The sequence below is a fragment of the Octopus sinensis genome, linkage group LG1 (genome assembly GCF_006345805.1).
Source record: "Octopus sinensis linkage group LG1, ASM634580v1, whole genome shotgun sequence".
Classification (NCBI taxonomy): Eukaryota; Metazoa; Mollusca; class Cephalopoda; order Octopoda; family Octopodidae; genus Octopus; species Octopus sinensis.
The window spans coordinates 60,888,848-60,904,161 of record NC_042997.1 but is presented as its reverse complement, the minus strand read 5'-3'; the positions used below and the strand labels follow the sequence as shown (position 1 = coordinate 60,904,161).

At 31.2% G+C, this 15,314-nt stretch overlaps 1 protein-coding gene across 6 annotated transcripts in view; it reads left to right on the top strand.

Annotated features, from left to right (window-relative positions):
- Positions 1–15,314, top strand: part of LOC115211016 (potassium channel subfamily T member 2-like) — a 752,122-nt gene that overhangs the window by 590,203 nt on the left and 146,605 nt on the right. For all 6 annotated transcript variants that reach the window (XM_036501492.1, XM_036501480.1, XM_036501498.1 and 3 more), the window contains one exon: positions 3,291–3,365. In XM_036501492.1, the coding sequence (XP_036357385.1) occupies positions 3,291–3,365 (75 nt within the window). The remainder of the gene's footprint in view (positions 1–3,290; positions 3,366–15,314) is intronic.

Genomic DNA, 15,314 nt, shown 5'->3' with positions numbered 1-15,314 from the left:
AGAGTTTCTTTTTCAGTCTGGATGAAATAATTTTGACTCGCAAATTGATCAGGCTAGTTTCCCAGGGTTATGAATGAATCTACTTCATAGAAGTTAAAAAATATTAAGGAATTGTTTTTCAACTATAATCTCAGTTATCCACAAACACTTAGAGGGATATTAAAATCCCCACCACATTTACGAAATTTCTGAAATCTATATCTGCACTAGTTTCATAATGGTTTCATAGAACTGGTCCCTTTCAATATAATTAGTGTTTTACTGAGCATTGGACATATGCAGTGAGTACAATGGCCATCATGGTCACAGTTGTTTCAAACATATTATTTTATCATTCATTCTAACTACATTAGTTACACAGTGTTCTCTTTTCCCTTAAAAGTATACTAACATCTCCAGCTCCAGATTATTCCAGATCCAATTCCAACTTGTAATTTGAATAAAAAATCCTTTTGAAGAATTAACATCACAAGTGCAAATGTTTCCAATGATGGTATTCCTAGGTCATTTACCTATTTATTTGTTTCTCATCATGATTAATAGTGTATGAAATGTTTCTATTTCCCCAAGTGATTTTGAAACTCTATGATGAGAATTATAAATCATTGGATCGTATATGTGACTGACTACTTTAAAAGGGCTTTTCCTCCATTTAATGAACCATAAAATATCCTGCCATTACTGCTAAAGTGAATATCTAGTTCTAAAATTGGCTATAAATATCACAAACTCAACCTCACATAGCTTTATATAATATTTTTGTTGGATTTTAGGTTGTTTTTTTTTTTTTTTTTTTTTTTCTCTCACTGTTTTATATCTATTTTTCCATGTTTGCCTTTGTAGGAAAGTACTGAAAATTTAGATTTTTATGTTACAATATTTTTACAGGTATTTTTTCTGATAGTTAAATAGTTAAATGTCATTTCTACCCTTAACCACTATGAAATGGAAGTGGTATTTCATTTCAGCTGATTCCTACTTTTGAATATTGTTATCATGTTAACCATCTTTTTAATTGTATTAAGTAATATTGTGTCTATATATATTATATCAATTTCATAGAGAACAAACCTATTACATAAGTATTAATTATATAAAACTATGAAAGGCGATGAAAACATTCTAAGCATAATTTAATACATAAAATATCTGCAAAAGAGAACAGCCTTCATTCTTTTTGGTATTAACCCTACAAATTAACATGGCCTATAATATTCTTAATATTCCTACAGAAAATAGTCTTGTTCATGTAAAAATTCTTATCTGGTTGATTCAATCTCTTTACGACTTTTTTACATTCCACAAAGACAAACTTCAAATCAAACTTAGTTGGCATATATATATTCTTTTAACTCTTTAGCATTCAGACCAGCCATATCAAGCCCAAATGTTAAACCTCTTTTCCATTCAGAATGGCCAGATTGGGCCTCTCACATCTACCTTACAATGACATTCTAAAAATAAACAACCACATCATTGAAATCTCAGAGCTATGAGTTAATGAGTGACTACTTCAAAATAATGTGAATAAATAGGCATTACATTTGACAGAGTAACTTGAAAGCTAAAGGGTTAAAGAATAAATAGTATGAATTATAATTTTGAATTAAAGTCAAATTTACTTCTGTATTATAAATTTTCTAAATACAAAGAGTATATTGTAAAGAGGATTCTTTAGTACAAACATGATGACAAATCAGTACAAAAATGGTTTGCTATACAATGTGATATTCAATTTATGTTTATTCATATAAATTATGCCAATGGGCTTTGGAGTATAAGACTGAGATCTTAATTCTTTTGATGATGAAGAACTCAGAAGAATCTTGTGTTTTATTGCTGCTTGAACTCAAGTTGATTGTCATGAAAGTTTATATCAACTTTTTTTGTAAACTTGAAAATTTTGCTTAAAATTCTGTTAACTTAACCAAGCTTCAAATTTTCTTCCAAATATTTGGTTTATGTGTCAGTCTTTATTCATATTTAAATGCAGAGGAAAACAGATTCAACTAATTTCCTGTATGTTTTCTGTTTGATAGATTGTCAGATTAAAATTGTCTCTTTGACCCTGGTATATTTTTTTTATTTATAAATAAAATCGAGGGTATATGTTGCTTAACTTAGAAATTTCTTTAGTGAAAACAATGCCAAAATTCTATTCCAATATTAGAAATTTTTAACTTCTTTTAATTTCTGTGAATTTTGTTTTCATATTAACTATTACATCCCAAAACCAGATATATATATATACAATTTCTGATCAGGAACAGGAAACACTTTTCCTCAAATGTCCTCAAATAGTGTCATAAACTGAGAGTGAAAGGGCACATTTCTACTTCATTGCACTTGTACCTTATAAAGATAGTGTAGGAATCGGTGCTTGAGGCACATTATTAGTCACTCAAGTTCAATTAATTGCCAAATATAGTGGAAAAACATGATAAGTAAAAGCCACAAGATACATTAAAAAGTTACAAATGATATCAAGTTTGTAAGACATGTGTTATATATTTTCAACTTCAATATTTTGGTCTATTTTGTTGAAAAGTTTATCTCTTACTAAACTTTTCATTATCATATTTTGATTATAAGTCAAACTGATTATATTATATTAAAGAAGTCATTCATTTTATTTTTCTTCCTTTTAGCAATGTGATTTAGTCTAGATTTCTTGACTAAAATTCATATTATTAATGTTTAGTATCCGTTTTATTACTATTTGATATAAACGCACTTAAAAGTTATTAGAGAACTACAATTCAATTTTTTACCCAGATCTTCTCATCCTTTTGTCTTACTAATAGTTATTTGTCAACAGACTGCCAACAACTTACCAAAAATAGATATTTTTCTAGCTGTTAATTTTTATATTAATTATATCAATTTAGTAATATTATTAATTTTTATATTACTCAATATTAATTTAGTGATCTTTTACTTATTCATTATGATTTATTTACTTTCTGAAATTATTGTTTGTAATTTCAATATAGAATATATATTATTTGTTTATTAACAGGGATACAATGAAATATACAAGATATATATATATATGTGTGTGTTTGAATTGTTTAAATTGTTTTTAAAATTATTTTCAGCTTTTCAAAAAATGTTTTATGAAAAATTTAATAATACTATTCCTGAAATATATTTTTATCATCTCATTTTCTGCCAAAAATCAAATGTAGACGGATAACATCAAATATTACATTTTTCACATTCATGCAAAAAAAAGCACCAAATATATAAGAATATTCTAAATTATATTATACTTTTTTTTATTTGTTTAGCCAATGCAGTACTGAGTCTGATGTTGGTTGGTCATCTAATTCCTCTGACATAGACAGCCTAACCATAGGGCCCAGGTATAATAAGCATGAATAGTTGATATATCTAACACATTTTTATTTCAAAAGTTTTGGCATTATTCTGGGACTATGGTTCTTTCTTGAATTCATTTCTAACAAGTTTCTTGTGAAGGCTTACTAGATCATTAAATAATCTCTAATGTCTACTTTCATATCTTTGTCCCAATGATCTACTCAACTCTTTAGCAAACAAAATAAATTTCCTGATTACTTATTGCTATACTGTATTTTATTAACCTGTTATAACTAGGATTTTTTCTATTTTATTGTAAATGGAAGATAAAAACAATATTAGCTGAAACAAGTATTCATTAATATTGAAGATTAATTTTTTCAAATTATACTCTTCTTGAATCTATAAGTGTAGTATTTCTTGTTAGTGAAACAATTGGTTGCATGTATTAATACAGCCTGTATGAACTTACCAGTAACATTTGTTTACTACAGAATAGTAATACTCAAGAAACTTTGTTTTAAAAATTAAATAAGTGTCAGTTTGTAGACAAAGCTATATATGCATAAATTAAATATACACATCCATGAATTGTGATAATATTGCGTAAATCTCATCCTAAGCCAGTATTCTAGCTTAGTTTGCATTATTAAAATTATTCTAATGATATTTAGATGAATAAACAATATAGGAGATAGATCATGCCTGACATTGCTTGGGCCCTCAACTCCTGATAGAGTTATAGAGGTGTCACCATAGCAGACACTGTGACTGAGGCATTTTTAAGCCTAGAAGAGCCAACCCTTCTCCAGAATAAAATATATAAATATGTGTATGTGCATGTGTGTAAATGTGCGTGTGTATGTATATATATATATGTACATACATGTGTATCTATCTATGTATGTATATATGTGTATATATATATGTGTGTATGTATGCATATATATGTATGTATATATGTGTGTGTATGTATATATGTGTGTATATATATGTATGTATATAATAATAGTGGGGAATATAATTCCAAACTTACAGGGAAAAATTCAATTTAGCAACTCCAAATCAAATTTCACAATATATAATATATTTATATAATTAAGAGAAATAACCTCTATTAAATAATTCAATAGTGACAGACTTTATCTATATCATATAGAAAAATTATACTATAATATATATTATTCAAAAACAATCATTAAATATATATTAAAACAATCATTAAATATATATTAAATTGACTATACACATTTCATGATTATATCTTTAAATCGATTATAATAAAATTGATACTATTAAAATTAATTCGATTTAAAATCAATTCAATTTAAAAATATAGCTACTCTTCAGGTCTAAAACAATAATAAAATAAATGTATGTATTTTAATATATAATAAATAAATATAGAAATATACGTATCTTAACTATAAATAATCAAATGAAATATAACAGTATTAATGAAAAATAAAATCATAACTTATCTTATTGAAGAATTCCTGTTAACTGAAACTTTAAACGTTGTACTTACAACCTAAGAATTTGTCACATGAAAACATGACGTAAATAATAACTATAAAATAAACAAATAGAAAAATGTATTTTAGCTATGAAAATAAGAAATAAACTAGATGTAATATACCGTTTACTGGAAAAATTCAAAAATCTCAATAATTGAAAACTAAAATACGTAAAATACATAAAATAAACTAAATTTCGATAACTTAATCTATATTCATCAATTTATCTATGTTATAAACATCTTGGTTTAATCTTATTCCACTTATGTAATATACACTACATAATCTACTGCTTATTTATACTCATTATGCTACTACAAATTATAACTACAAAAATTAGTAACATCAATCAGGGTTTAAATATATACACAAATTAGCTAAACTTATATAAGTAATTTAACTTATGTCTACATTTAATTATTCGCTCATCTTGTAATTAACCAACTTTTTATTATTAGATTTATGATATCTCCATAAATTCATTTGTACATAGTAAACAAAAATTATTACCTATTCGATAAGATTTAGCTTTACAAACTACCTCCCAATTTAAATTATACTTAATTCCATTAGATTTCAATTTATGTGATAAATTTCTTAGCAACACTAGGTTCTAAGTATAACGTTTAAAATTTCAGTTAACTGGAATTCTTCAATAAGATAAGTTATGATTTTATTTTTCATTAATATTGGTATATTTTATTTGATTATTTATAGTTAAGATATGTATATTTCTATATCTATTTATTATGTGTTAAGATACATACATTTATTTTATTATTATTTTAGACCTGAAGAGTTGCTATATTTTTAAATCAAATTAATTTTAATAGTATCAATTTTATTATTATCGATTTAAAATATAGTCACGCAACGCACGTAGTCAATTTAATGTTAATTCAATTTAGTGATTTTTTGAATAATATTTATTATAGTATAATTTTTCTATCTGATATAGATAAAGTCTTTCACTATTGAATTACTTAATAGAGGTTATTTCTCTTAATTATATAAATATATATATATATATATATATATATATATATATATATATATATATATATATATATATATATATATAATTCATAAATGAGGGCAAAAGAAAAATTTTCTAATGCCAAATATGCCGAAAAATTGGACATATTGTCCATTAACCATATAATTTTTTCGCAATACGCACGCTACTCGAAAAAAGGTCGACAGAAATTTCTAAAAAATTCCATTATTACCATATCGGACCAATTTCAGAGTTAGCTACTAAGGGCCCTCTCTTCGTCAGTGATACATGTGGTAAAAGAAATAAATGAAATACTTACTTATACCCATGGAAGAAGCAAATACTAAGTCATGGGCACAAATAAGTATCCCAAATACATCCAAAATAGAAATACTCCAGCCCATTCGAGGCACGTGCGATTTGAACTGAGGCTCTCACAGAGTGAGTTAGTTAGTTTGGAAGTGAACGCTTAAATTTATATCAAACTAGCAGTATCGCCCGGCGTTGCTCGGGTTTGTAAGGGAAATAACTATATAAGCATTTTTAGAGAGTTACTTCCTTTATAGATGCCAATTCGGGCTTTCTTAGCCATTTCTGTTTTGGTGTCTTCAAGCCATGAAGTAGTTGTTCTAAAAGAACGCTGGTCTCCTTGACAACGCATTACGACGTTGATTTCCTTAAACTCCCTTCCCCACAGCTTCACGAAGGAGGGAAGAAGGGGGAGAAGCAAACACAGGTGCAGGTGTTTGAGCGTGGACGCCAACTCCGCCGCCATCGACACACGAAAAATTATGCATTAAAATGGAATAAAAAATGATGTTAAATTATTTTTAAAATCGTAGACTCATCGTAGACGCGCGCTAATAGCCAGACGGGCTCGATATTAATCACGACTATAAGATACCCGAATTTGGTTAAACTGCACCGCAAAATGTGAGAGGAGTTAGGAACCTAAATCGTAGGAGACAGACACTCACACAACTACAGTTTTATATATATAGATGTGAGGATAAAATTCTTTTCGAAAAAAAATATATTTTCTCAAAAAAAATTTTATCAATGGCCAGCATATTAAAAAATACCTTTAACGGTTAAATTTATAAACAATTCATAAATGAGGGCAAAAGAAAAATTTTCTAATGCCAAATATGCCGAAAAATTGGACATATTGTCCATTAACCATATAATTTTTTCACAATACGCACGCTATGAATTGTTTATAAATTTAACCGTTAAAGGTATTTTTTAATATGCTGGCCATTGATAAAATGTATACATATATATGTGTATGTGTGTGTATGTATATATATGTATATATTTGCATATATAAATGTGTATGTATATGTATTTGTATATATGTATACATATATGCATATACATGTATATATATGTGTGTGTGTGTATGTATATGTGCCTATATGTGTGTGTGAGTATGTATATATATCAATATGTAGATATGTATACATGAGTGTAGACATGGATGACATTGCACATGTGTATCTTTATTGGTTTCAATTTAGCACAAAGCCAGCAATTTTGGGAGATGGGGTAAGTTTATTATGTCAACCCCTGTGCTCAACTGGTACTTAAGTTATTGACCCTAAAAGGGATGAAAGGCAAAGTCAACCTCAGTGGAATTTGAACTCAGAATGTAGTAATGGACAAACTGCCTCTAAGCATTTTGCCTGTCATGCTAATGATTCTGCCATCTCGCTGCCTTACAAATGGATCTTATTACCTGTTAAACTTCATGAGTGTTTTATGCATTTTGACAGCTCGTAACTGTAATTTTCTTATTAAGTGTATTCTTTCTCATTTTGTGAATCTCAACTCTTCAAAGGCAGATAGTCACATAACCAAGTGTAGAACTTTAAAGTTCTAATATGGATGGAGTAACTACAGATTTCTCATCAACTCAGTAAAGATGAGTTGGGGTTTTTTTTCCCTTTCATTTATTCTGAACAATGTGTTAACATCTACTGGGCAACTGATTTCAACTATTGTGCATAGTTTCTTTTCCTGTCCCAGACCATTATGTCTAGGCTGTTGTGCTTACATTTAATTGATATCTTGACAGGGATATTCCACCAGTATTCTTTGGAATTATGTGTGATTATGCCCTCCAGCTCACTGTAACTTCTTATGTGTGTCTCCTCAGGATTATCCTTTGATCAGATTTCATTATATTATGTTCTAGCTACGCATACCTCATTGGTAGGTAATGCCATGAGGATGTTTTGGGGCAGTTGCTTATGATGTGGATGGGTGCTTTCATATGTCACTGGCATGGGTGCCTTTTACGTGGCACTAGTACCAGTGGGGTTGCCAAATAACTTGCAAGAAAAAGGCCTCTTGGTTGAGGTGGAGAATGGAGCCAAGGGAAATGGCTGTGTGCTAAACATGAGTTTGGAATATGATAGACAGAGATAGTCGTCTTATGATAGAGAATTACTTGGCTGGATTCCAACCTCTTTACAGAGTGTACTGGGTGCTTTTTATATGACACCATTACTAGTGCTTTTTAGGTGGCACTAGCACCAGTATTTTTATGTGGAATCAGCATCAGCACCAATGCATTTTTATGTGACACCTTGGTTTTTAGGATATCAATTCTGTTATGGTGGGTGAGTCTTAAGTACAGTAATGTGCCACATATCTTTGTCCTCTGTCATGCCCTCACATATTTTCCCTTCTCCACCCCACTTCCTGGCCACTTCAATTTCTCTCACCATCACTTGCTACCGTCACATCTTTTCCATCCTCAAACATATCTTTTCACACTTTCATGGCACATCCATCTCTATCCCTCTACACTACTTAAACCCCCTCACTGTCCCCTATTGGTAGACCCAATATATCCCCACACTATCTATTTCTCTCTTTCACTCTGCCTGTCTCCTAACTCTCTCCCAACTCCCTTCTACTTCCCTGTCCTACTAGTATAACCAAGTAATTCTCTATCATAAGATGACTATCTCTGTCTATCATATTCCAACCTCATGTTTAGCACACAGCCACTCCCCTTGGCTCCATTCCCCACCTTAACCAAGAAGCCTTTGTCTTGCAAGTTATTTGGCAACCCCACTGGTACTAGTCCCACGTAAAAGGCACCCATACCAGTGACATATGAAAGCACCCATGCTGGTGACACATAAAAAGTACATGGTACACTCTGTAGAGTGGTTGGCATTAGGAAGGGCATCCAGCAGAAGAAAGTAAGCCAAAACTGATTACTGGGGTCTGGTGCAACTCTCTGGCTTACTATATGATCCCATACCAGCATGGAAAACAAACATTAAATGATAAAGAAAATGTGAGTGTGTGTGTGTGTGTGTGTGTGTGTGTGTGTGTGTGTGTGTGTGTGTGTGTGTGTGTGTGTGTGTGTGTGTGTCTAGTGAATGAAAACACTGGAGTTGTGCTTGGGGAGTGTAGATTTTTGAAATCCAACTTCTTAATCAGGGTAGAAATAATTCCATGGAAGAAATGTTAGTTGTAAGTGATGTGTAACTCAAGCATGTAATATAGAGATAAAAGACGAACAAGCATGTATGTGTGACTTTATATCATTTCCATCTTTTCTAAAAAGATGTTATGTAGATGTAACTATAGAAATACTTGGCAAAGAAAAGATACAGTCCTTGATAGGTCTTTACAGCTGTTTCAAATATTCAATGATTTGCTGATGTAATAATGTTTTATGAAAATGCATCTGTACATTGATGCAATAATACACATCAAACAAATTGAAATCATTATCAGTACATAAATATGATGCATTAATATGATCAAGATGAAACCATTTAAGTTCTGAATGTTTTCTTTATAAGGATAAGTCACAAAGCACAAACATGAGCATAGAAACATCAATAAAAAGACAGGAAAAGGGGAGATTAATTATGGTAAGGTAGGAAGAGAGATGGGAAGAAAGGTTGTGAAATAGATAGAGAGGAGTTGTAAGTAAAAGCAGATGAGAAAATAGGAGAGAGATAAGTGTAGTAAAAAGTAAGAAAGAAAAATGTTGAGAAAAGATGAAGGGGCTATATAGCCAGTTAGAATCAGATGAGTCACAACAAATCATATATCTAAGTTTGAGAAAAAAAATTGAGTATAAAAATAAGACCAAAGAGAATTCATTGAATTCAACTAGGTATCCCATGCTAAAAAAGTGGCATATGACAGTTTGGCAGCCTTAACATAAGTATATATCTGTATATATATAAATATATATTCACATAGACCAGACAAGATAAGAGCTGCAAAAACTACGATCTTTCACCTCATTAGCAAATTATATCCAGTATCTCAAGGCTACTAACATTTCCTGTAGTATTACCTAGTCTATTATTTGGACTGGAAGACCTTACCAAAATGGCTGCATTGCATGTTACTTGTGCAGCAGGGAATCTCTGAAAAATTATGTGAGAAAAGAAATCTATTTAACAAACAGTTTGATGCAGTCACATTCTGCAGACACCAAATTTTTAAAAGGTTTAATTTTTACTATAGATCAATATGCTCTTATCATCTTAGATAACTGTAAATCTGTATTTCAGCCTAACATCTTCACCCTAGCTTTTATAGATCCTTCTTCATCTATTTACTTTATGTAAACTGGCCCTATTAGAAATGACATATACATCTATACTTAAGATACCTTAAAGTCTGTAAAATTCTGTTTATAGTTATATAATAATCTATTTTATAGCCCCCTCCTTATACATTTTCTAATTTACCTTTTGTTTTTCATTTTATCTTCTTGTTCAGTTATTTTCTTGTTCCTTTTTATAATTCTTTAAATTTTGATTTTGGCTCCAGTTATGTCTGGTCAACATGCTTCCATGCTTATACTATATTAAGGCTAGAAAAAGGTCAGCTACCATTCACTTCAGCAAGGGATGTCTAGTTGCTTTCCTGTTTTCTATTTTCTTTCAACAAATTCTCTTTGCTCTTACTTCTATGCTCTGTTCTCCTCAAAATTAGATTTATGACTTGGGAAAAGTGTAATTCTGACTTTAGCCCATTAACTTTTCTCTATTTATTCACTCACTTTTTCTGTTTCCTTCTTTCTTTTTCTATACTTATATCTTCCCTACCCTCTCTCTCACTTGTAGCACCTTGCTCTTGCTCTCAGCCTTTTTTACCTGCCCCCTTTTTTTTTTGAATTCATCATTACTAATCTCGTTCTTCCTTCCTATTTTTCTTGAATTTTCTTTGCTTCTAACTATGAGTTACTGCCATAAAATGTGTATTTTGCAATGTACATATGCTTCAGAATAAAACCTTAGGCAAGTACAGAGTGCATGATATGAAATTTTTTAAAATGACAAGGGAACAGGAATTATGTAGTTAACTTCATTAACTGCTGACAGCTGCTTCCTTGTAGTTTCTAAAAAGTTTTGAGTGTGTGTGTGTGTGTATGTGTGCGCACATGCGCGTGTGGGTGTATGAGGGGTGCATGATTTTGATTGAATCTTGAGTTCACGTCTTTGATGTCATATGATATGGTCAATACACAAAGTTCAAAGGAGAGAAAGAGTGAAGATATTATTAAGAGTAACATAGAAAAAAATGAGGGGAAGGATTTTGAAACAGTATGGAAATTTAAATATATGTATTAGACAAGAAGAGGATTTGTGATCAGTCTGATACATGTATTTCCATATGTATATTCAGGTATAATGCTTGTACAGAAAATGTGTGTGTGCATTTGAATGTGTGTGTAGTATGGTGGGGTTGGTAGAGGTAAATAAAGGAATGAAGTGAATAATTAAAACCAAATTTGAAATATTTCTTTGCTAGTGATGTCAATTAATGGTAGGTTGATATTGAATCTGAAAACTAAAGATCAAATCAATACATACTACACATACAAAACTTAACTAGCATAATGTACAAGTATATAGGCAATGTGCAGATCTATGTGTGCACACACATGCCCCATTTTATACCTTTATACCAAAAATACCCATTTATACATGCATATAAATGGGCATTTGTGCACCCTTACATAACCACGTTTCCATTTTCAGATATGATTGTGCTTACACATTCCAGCATTTATACATTCCTGCCTGAATGTTTGTGCATGCCTTGCACTTTTATGGATGTGTTGTTGTCTGCACATAAATATGTGCATGCCTGCTTATGTGTGTACTGAAACTGCCATTAAATCACATGTACTCTGGTGACTGCACCTATTTCATATCCCACATGAGTGCTTTGTACAGATGTCCTTGATTGTTTTGTATACAAATATGCATGCTTAATCAACTATCTCAAATGTGTGCATTAACACTTTTGTATGCTTATGTGTTTTTGAAATTCTTTATTTTTTATCCATGTGTTTATACTAACACTTATACAGGTACCTTTGTACTTATGTTTCCTTGCATATTTGTGTATTGTCCAAATGTACACACCTACTTGCTCTTACTGTATTTTGCTACATACAAGTCAATATAGTACATAGTACAAACATGTACTCTAAACATTCAAACATCATCACTGTCTTTCCAAATCCTGCTGCATTTCATATGGAACTTTTGTCCTCCAAAGTTGTCTTGGTGTATAAGTCAATCCACCATTTTTGGTTGTAAACTGTGGTCTGCAAAATTTGATTTGTATGCTGGAAAATATAGTATACTCTTTTGTATATATGGATGTAAGAATATATTTGGTTATATATCTATGTCTGGCTATGTATATGTAAACACATGGTTGCAACTATATAAATATATAATGGTTTATGTATTTGCTTAACTATATATATATATAACACTTGTTTAAGTTTCTATGTATGTTTATCTATATATATGTATGTGTGTTTGTTCTGAAACGTTGGTAATAATAATTGGCTTATTCTTGCCTATGTTTATATAGCCATTCTTCCAACTTCTCTGTCTCATGATTCCTGTCAAACACTACATCCTACGCAGCCACACACACACACACACACACGTGCGTGCATGCACACACATTCATTCCTACATCTAGTGTATAAAGTTCAATGGATGTCTGTACATATATGTAGGCGTGTGTACATGCTCATGTACATACAACTACACGTCCATATATAAAAGTGCAAACTTTGCACAAACATTTATGCAAAAATATATATGTACAAACATATATGAAAATGGAAATGGCTATATAATGGTGCATAAAAGCTTATGAATTCACAGACATACAGCTTTATGCATAAATACATCAACAGACTGTTCATATACATGTTTAAATTTCCACACCTATTCAAAACTCTTACCTTCCTTTTACTATATTCCATCCCTCCTTATTTTCTACCCATTCCAACCATCATTTGTTGTTAATCACATGTGAACACTGAGATTTGAATATTCATTTTAAGATTCAATGGCAAGCTAATATAACTGGTTTGCTATTTTCATCACTAAATAATAAAAATTACATATTTGAACTTAGAATTTAATTATCTATCCTTCCTAGTATCCCTTCTTGTCTTTTGGGGGGTTTTTTGCTGCTTTCGCAGATTCCTATGACTGACTGTCACCATCCAATTCCATTATTATGAATTTGAATTGAGAGCTTGAGTCATAGTGAATCTTTCATTTGCTGATTACACAACTTGGTGAAGGTGCATGGCTTACTGGTGAGGGTATTTGACTCACAGCTCACAGTGGTGTGTTGTATCCTTGAGCAAGACACTTTATTTCACATTACTCCAGTTCACCCAGCTGGGAAAAATGAGTAGTACCTGTATTTCACATTCTGTATCATGCTGAAACCCTCTGAGAACTACATTAAGAGTAGATATGTCTGTGGAGTGCTCACCCACTTGCACGTTAACTTCATGAGCAGGCTGTTCCATTGATTGGATCAACAGGCACCTCATTGTTGTAACTGACAGAGTGCCAGTTAGAGCTTGGTGATCCTGACCGCTGCTTTTCTAAGATTCTTCAGCTCAGCATCACCGTAAGAAATACCATTGCTCGGTTGAGCTCTTCTGTTACTTCTTCACAATCCACCATGCTGGAGTACCATGACTTTGCTGTATCCCTAGTAGGGTGACTGAACAGGTGCTATGCCTTGCCAAAAGTAGCCTGTAACTATGTAGGGCATGGCCATCACTCCATGAGGCATTTTTAAAATACCTGCATACCCTATCATATCCTGCTAATGCCACTACATTCCATATACACTTAAACTTATACATACATGCACAGTCATGCTCACAAAATTTGCTAAGCAAACTTATAGACACATCTACACATAAACAATATGTGTAGCATACACACACACGTGTGCATGCACACACACACACATACACATGTGTATACATGCATCAACAGAACTATCTGGAACCTACCCCCTCTTCCCTCATATACAGAAACATACCTCCCCACCTGTTCAAAATCCTTGCCTTCATTTACTTTTACCATGTTTTTAAAGCATGCTACAGTGTTGTTTACCATGAGAGGACCTCTCATATGGAATTGTAGCACATAAAAGCACTTTCATGGTAAATAATGCAGCATCCACATTATGATGGAGATAAATATTACCTTTTGACATTAATACTGCTTCTGTCACTATTAATTATTTCATATATATATATATATATATATACATGTATATATATTTAGATAAAGATAGTCATGGCCAGTCTATGGGGTTACCCTGGGTTTCACGTCTGTAAAGCACATTACAACTAAGGCTCTGTAAAGCTAAGTGCTTTATGAACACAAAACCCTGGGTTACCTCATAGACTGGTCATATCTATTTTTATATAAATACTCTACTGTTCTGTAACTTAGAGTGTGTTCACTTTCGGATTTATGATTTACTGATTATATATATATATATATATATATATATATATATATATATATATATATATGTATGTATATATTTTATCATCATCATGTTAGTGTCTGAATGAGCAAATGTATTGCACATAATATATATAATAGAATACATTCTTTAAGTGTGTGTGAGTATACACACATGCACGCACGCACACACACACACACACACACACACACACACACACACACACACACACATATACACACCTTAGAGAACATATTTTATATTTCTATATATTACACACTCTATATTTACTCATTCATTATGCATCCATTGTTTTTTGTCATTTCTTTGCTTTTGCTTGCATTGTTTTTACAGACAGACATCCTTTCTAACGGTAACTCTTACCATTTTTTCAAGAATAGGCTCTCATATTTCACTTGGTTTTCAAGGTACAAACTGACTGTAAGATATGTTAATTGGTAAAACTGGCAATACCAACACATATTTGTACACACCATCACAGACAGTAACGAACACAGACACATCCATATATGTATATATATATATATATATATATTATATATATATATTATATATATATATATATATATTTATATTTACCAGAAGCTACAGAGTGACTCAAGGTTTGAGAGTTTCATGTGTTGGCACAAAATTCACAGACCTTGAGTCACTTT